The 6,000-nt window shown below is 36.9% G+C and overlaps 1 protein-coding gene across 4 annotated transcripts in view; it reads left to right on the top strand.

The window, feature by feature from the left end:
* The first annotated feature begins 335 nt into the window (after positions 1-335).
* The window catches only part of PTPRA (protein tyrosine phosphatase, receptor type, A), a 90,993-nt gene continuing 85,328 nt past the window's right edge, over positions 336-6,000 (top strand). For 3 of the 4 annotated variants that reach the window (XM_014546511.1, XM_014546512.1, XM_014546510.1), the window contains exon 1: positions 338-414. Coding sequence is in view for 1 of the 4 variants with exons in the window: in XM_005874712.2 (XP_005874774.1) it covers positions 388-414 (27 nt within the window). In the remaining 3 variants the exon portion in view is untranslated. Of the gene's footprint in view, positions 415-6,000 lie in introns of all 4 variants that reach the window. The other variant, XM_005874712.2, reaches the window with a different exon arrangement.

The following is a 6,000-nucleotide window of genomic DNA, read 5'->3' as shown; positions in this document are numbered from 1 at the left end:
TGACCAATACTTGGTTATGCAAGGACTATCCTGTGATTTGTAAGACAATTAAAACTAGCTTTAGGCATTGCCAAATGTCCCCTTGCAGACTATTCCAGGTTTTGGGAGAAGAGGGGAGTGCTCCATCTTGCCTCCACTGGAAAGACCTAATTTCTCATTGAGTTCTCATGAGCACTTCAGTGATTTAAACTATTTAAGATGGAGCTTTGTTCTATGGCTACTGGAATGTTAAGCACAGCTTTATAAAACATCTCCTTAGAGTGTACTCCCTGGGAACAATCCATGGGTTTAAATAGGGCTGTTTTACCTTTCTAAAGGTTTTTTTTTCCCTTTAGTTGCAGGTGACAAACTTAAAAAAAAGTATTTATGGAATTCCAGTGAGTGAGGATGGATGATGCATCTCAAATAATTAAGGTAAGAGCTAAATAATTAAATAATTAAAACCAGAGCTGTGAGGAGTCTTTGTCCCCCAAGTTAGTGTTCTCACAAAACAAAGCTAAAATCAGGTTTTCTCCATTCCATTTTATTTGCAGGCTATAGAATAGCTTATTTTTGTGATTAAAACATTATAATTATCATTATTTATAATGGTGGCCTTCATCCTGGTCATGAATCCAAAACATGAACATAGTAAATTTTTTCATTTATTTAGGTTTAATTTGATTACTGTTTTATCAGTGTTTTGCATTTTTCAGCATATAGATCCTAACATGTTTTGTTAGAGGAAATACATAGGTATAAGTCCTTTGGGGAATTGTTGTAGGCCGCCAGTGGTTCTCAACCTGTGGGTCGCGACCCCTTTGGTGGTTGAACGACCCTTTCACAGGGGTCGCCTAAGACCATCCTGCATATCAGATATTTACATTACGATTCATAACAGTAGCAACATTACAGTTATGAAGTAGCAGCGAAAATAATTTTATGGTTGGGTCACAACATGAGGAACTGTATTTAAAGGGCCAGAAGGTTGAGAACCACTGCATTACAGTATCATACAGAATAGTTTCACTACTCTAAAAATTCTTTGTGCTCCACTTATTCATTCCTCTTTCCCTATCCCTGAAACACTGAATCCATTTATTTTTAACCTACCTTGGTTGTTATGTTATATCTGAAGTACATTTCTTGTAGGCAGCATATAGTTAGGTCTTTTTCCTTTTAAAAATGTTTATTTTTCAATTACAGTTGACATTTAATATTTTATATTAGTTTCAGACATGCAGTATAGTGGTTAGATAGACATTTATATAACTTAAGAAGTGATTCCCTCAATAAGTCCAGTAACCACCTGACATCATACATAGTTATTATATTATTAACTATATTTCCTATGCTATACTTCTATATCCCATGACTATTTTGTAACTGCCAATTTGTACTTATTAATCTCTTCACCCTCTTCTCCCAAACCCCCTCCCATTTGGCAACCATCAGTTTGTCCTCTGTATTTATGTGTTAGTTTCAATTTTGTTTGCTTATTTTGTTTTATAGATTCTACATATAAGTGAAATCATATGGTATTTGTTTTTCTCTGTCTGACTTATTTTATTTAAAATAATATCCTCTAGATCCATCCATATTGTCACTAATGGTAAGAGTTCATCCTTTTTTTAAGGCTAAGGAAAATTCTATTATATATGCCACAACTTTTTTATCCACTTGTCTATTGATGGGCACTTGGGTTGCTTCTATATCTTGGGTATTGTAAATAATGCTGCAATGAACATAGGAATACATATATGTTTTCAAATTAGTGTTTTTGACCAGACTCGAACCCGGGACCCCTCTGTCCACAGGCTGACACTCTATCCACTGAGCCAAACCGGCCAGGACTGGCTGAAATTTTTAATGCTGTGGTACTGTTCTTACCTATTTTCTACTTATTCCCATGTTACTGCCTCATGGACCAGACATATTTTAAAAAATTGTTTATAACATGATTTGAAAGCTAGAATGATACCTTTTTCTAGAGAGAATTTACATTTATTTCTGGCCTTGCCTAGGGTATTGAATCATTTTAATCCAGTTTCAGGGGTTGAGATTCTTTTAAGCAGGACTTTAGGCCCTACAGAGGCAGACTGATCAGTCTACTACCTGGGATACCTATTATGTGTGGGCCACTTTGCTAGGTGCTGGGTAGATCCTATGAACATAGCAGTCATGTGTTTGATCTACATGAAGCATAGTCTTGATTATAATTGACAGGTAAATATCTATAAGTTATGTGAAAGCAGTGAGTAAGTTGCTATGATAATGAATATTATGATATTGGGTGGGGGTAAGAATGGTTCTATTATAACTAACGAGGGCAGGTTTCATTTAAGCAGAGACCTGGCTAATGTGAGAGAACTGGAGCAGAAGCTTCTAAACAAAAGCAGTTACCAATATAAAGACTGGATGACACCAAAAAAAGTTTGAGGATGGGCCCGTGGGAATGGTGGAGGGAGAGTTGAGATTGACTTAGAACTATATTAATGAGGTCCAGTAGATACCCTCCTACACATACACCTCCCACCATTTTTCTCCCCTTTCCCTTCAGAAAATTAGTGAATTGGGATTTGATGATCTATCTAGCTTTGCGATCTTGGATAGTTACCTAATTCTGCACTCAAAGCAAAATGGAGGAAGGAAGGGACGGAAGGAGAAGACACACATGAAAGTGGGATGGGAAATTATGAAAGGAGCACATGAGGAAAGAGACATGTCAAGTATTTTGTATTCTACACAAGTGTTTACAGTTTGGCATATGTAGTAGGCATTCTGTAAGTTACTGTTAATTTAGCAAAATAAGAACAGGTCAGAGGATTTTTAAATGGTAAACTAATTGTAGAGGAGAATGAGATAAGAATTTTCCATTTTATATTTCTACGTAAAGGAGAGAGAGTCAATGAGAATCAAAATGGGAAAAAGCCATATTCAGCTACCTCCTGGATCATAAGAATTTTATTGACTAACCTGAAATGTTTGGGTAACATGAAAAGGGTAGGTGAGAAAACACTTGAGATGTGAGCTCCTCTAAGGCAGAGGTCCTCAAACTTTTTAAACAGGGGGCCAGTTCACTGTCCCTCAGACATTCCACACATGCGCACTGAGGGCCCGGGACGAGTCGGCTGCTAAGCAGGACAGGCAGCGGCGGCAAAAACACCTGGCGGGCCGGATAAATGTTTTCGGTGGGCCGCCATGTGGCCCGCGGGCCATAGTTTGAGGACCCCTGCTCTAAGGCATGAGCTTCTCTCTCCTTTACTTTCCTACTTGGCACATGTCAAGGAACTTAGTTGAACAGATGAGCAAATGATTGATTCTCTACTTTGAAGGAACTTATACTGGTCTTACCTTTCTTTTCATTTTTTTTCAACTTTATTGGGGTATAATTTACATATAATAAATGTGCCATTTTAGGAGTATACTTAGATGTGTTTTGACAAATGTATACACCATGTAACCACCAGTGTAGTCAAGATATAGAACATTCTTATCAGCCTCCAAAGGGTCCCTCATACCCTTTTGCAATTAATCCTCATTTCTATCCCCAACCCCAGCTGCTTTCACTTTCTTTTCCTTTGTAGAATGTTATGTAAATGCAATAATACACTTCTGATTAAGATGGCAGAGTAGGTACCAGTCCAGCCATAGGCATATAGAGTTTCCTGGTTATTCAGACATAATGTAAAACAAGTAATTCTAGTGGTTTTTGTTGTTGTTTTTCATTGATTTTAAAGAGAGAGAGGAAGGGAGAGAGAGATTGAGACCGAGAGAAATAGAAACATCACTTTGATATTCCACTTATTTATGCATTCATTGGTTGATTCTTGTATGTGCCCCTGAATAGGGATCGAACTTGCAACCTTGATGTATTGGGACGGCACTCTAAACAACTAATCTACCTGGCCAGGGAAATATGTTGTTTTTGCTGCATATTCATTAGACACAAATGGTAATTTTAATAAACATTTAAATTATAACTTTAATAAATGAAAAAATAAATGCAATCATACAGTATATACTCTTGTGTCTGGTTTCTTGCATTCAGTTCAGCATAATGGTCTTGAGATTCATCCATGTTGTTGCATACATATATAGTCCATTCCTTCTTATTGCTGAGTGTGTCCTTATCTTTCAAGACAGGTTTACCATCCATTTCTTTGTATAAGGTCCAGGAAGAGATCAATAAATTATTTCCTCTTATAATATTATTAGCCCAAACTTCTGATCTGATCAATGGATTATAGAATTTAAATTTCCTCGCCCAGCAGTCAACGAATTGTTACACTGAGGTAAACAAGAGCATACCTCTCAGAGCCTTATGAAGTATATTTTGTCTCTGGCCATAGGTCTTAGGTCTTGAGCTGATATTTGAGAGGGAAATATTAAAACTTAGTCAAGTCATACTCCTTGTGTCTTAATTTTCCAACCATTATGTAAGGTTTTCTTTTTCTAGAAAGAGACTAATCTGGAATGAGAATTAATTCTCGTCAGTAAAAGCAAAGCTTTAAGTAGGTCATCTGACTTTACTTTGTGTTCCACATTCACCATAGTTATAAAAGGGCCTTTCATGAGTTTTCTAGGCTTTCCTTGCTGCCAGACTCTCCGCAGGCATTGTGAAAGAATAAAACTACCCTCCCCCTGCAAAGCCTGTCTCATGGACTCTTTCATAGAGTACATACTGCACTATGTTTAGCTCAGCAGGGACTCTTTCCAGACACTGAATATATGAATAGTCCTCCTTCCAGATAAGAAATTTCAGTATTAGTGTCATAGCCATCAAGTTAGTGTCCATCAGTATCTAATAAATAAAAGGACTTGCAGCCAAATTTTTGCCAAGTAATTAGGCCAGAGTTTAAGTGTTTATATTAAAGTTATATATAAAATTTGCCTCTAGATAATTATGTCAAATCAGTTAGGAGATTGATAGATGCTTCAAATAATCTGTGTACTCATTATTCACTTTTTAAAAGAAGGTAACACAGAAATATGTAGTTAGTTTTGACTGCAGGAGTAGAGGAGGAAAGTAAACAGGGAATTTTGAAACAAGGGATATTAAACAAGATGCTTGTGGCATCATCTGGGGATAGTAAAGGATTTTTATTTTACTGGCATTGAGATCCATATATCTCAAGGAAACTGTAACTACATAGAGTTAACCATATCTATTGATTTTTTTCCCCCAAGGACTAGAGCCTATCAGTTATAATAGTTTCCAAACAATTCTGGTGAAGTTAGTCTCTTGGGGCCTTCCAGTTTACCTATTCTGTAGTTCTCACTGTAAAACATTCCCGAACATCTTCTGAGTTTTTAGTCACTTAAGTACTTTATTTCCTTTAGTCATCTTTAATATCTACCTTCCATTCCTATCAAGGCTAGACTCTGGTTCAGCTATTCAGCTAATTCTCTTGTCAGTACTCAATTCTATTGCTTATAGTTCTGTTACATTCACCCAGCAAAACTTTAATTCTGTATATTCTCTAAGCTATTACTGCTTAGAGCAGCGGTTCTCAACCTGTGGGTCGCGACCCCTTTGGAGGTCGAACGACCCTTTTAGGTTCGCCGCCTAAATACATCCTGCATATCAGATATTTACATTACGATTCATAACAGTAGCAAAATTACAGCAACGAAAATAATTTTATGGTTGGGGGTCACCATAACATGAGGAACTGTATTAAAGGGTCACGGCATTAGGAAGGTTGAGAACCACTGGCTTAAAGCATTTTTTTAGAAAAGAATTCTTGAAAAATGGGTCTTATCTTACCTGGGCCCTCAGGGCTGCCCAGTGTCAGCATTTCCTGCCATTTTCTGAAGCAGCATTCTAAGTCTTACCACATCTTAAAAGTTTATCTCACTATCTCCTCCAGTTTTTTAGCCTTTGACTTTTCTACAGACTTTACAGGAAATCATCAGCATTTACACATCGTTTGTTCCTGCTCAACCTAACAAATAAACCCTTTCTTTTCTTTTCTTTTCTTTTCTTTTCTTTTCTTTTCTTTTCTCTTCTCTTCTCTT

This window comes from Myotis brandtii, unplaced genomic scaffold (genome assembly GCF_000412655.1).
Source record: "Myotis brandtii unplaced genomic scaffold, ASM41265v1 scaffold45, whole genome shotgun sequence".
In the NCBI taxonomy this organism is placed as follows: domain Eukaryota; kingdom Metazoa; phylum Chordata; class Mammalia; order Chiroptera; family Vespertilionidae; genus Myotis; species Myotis brandtii.
This window is presented reverse-complemented; position numbering and strand designations above follow the sequence as displayed.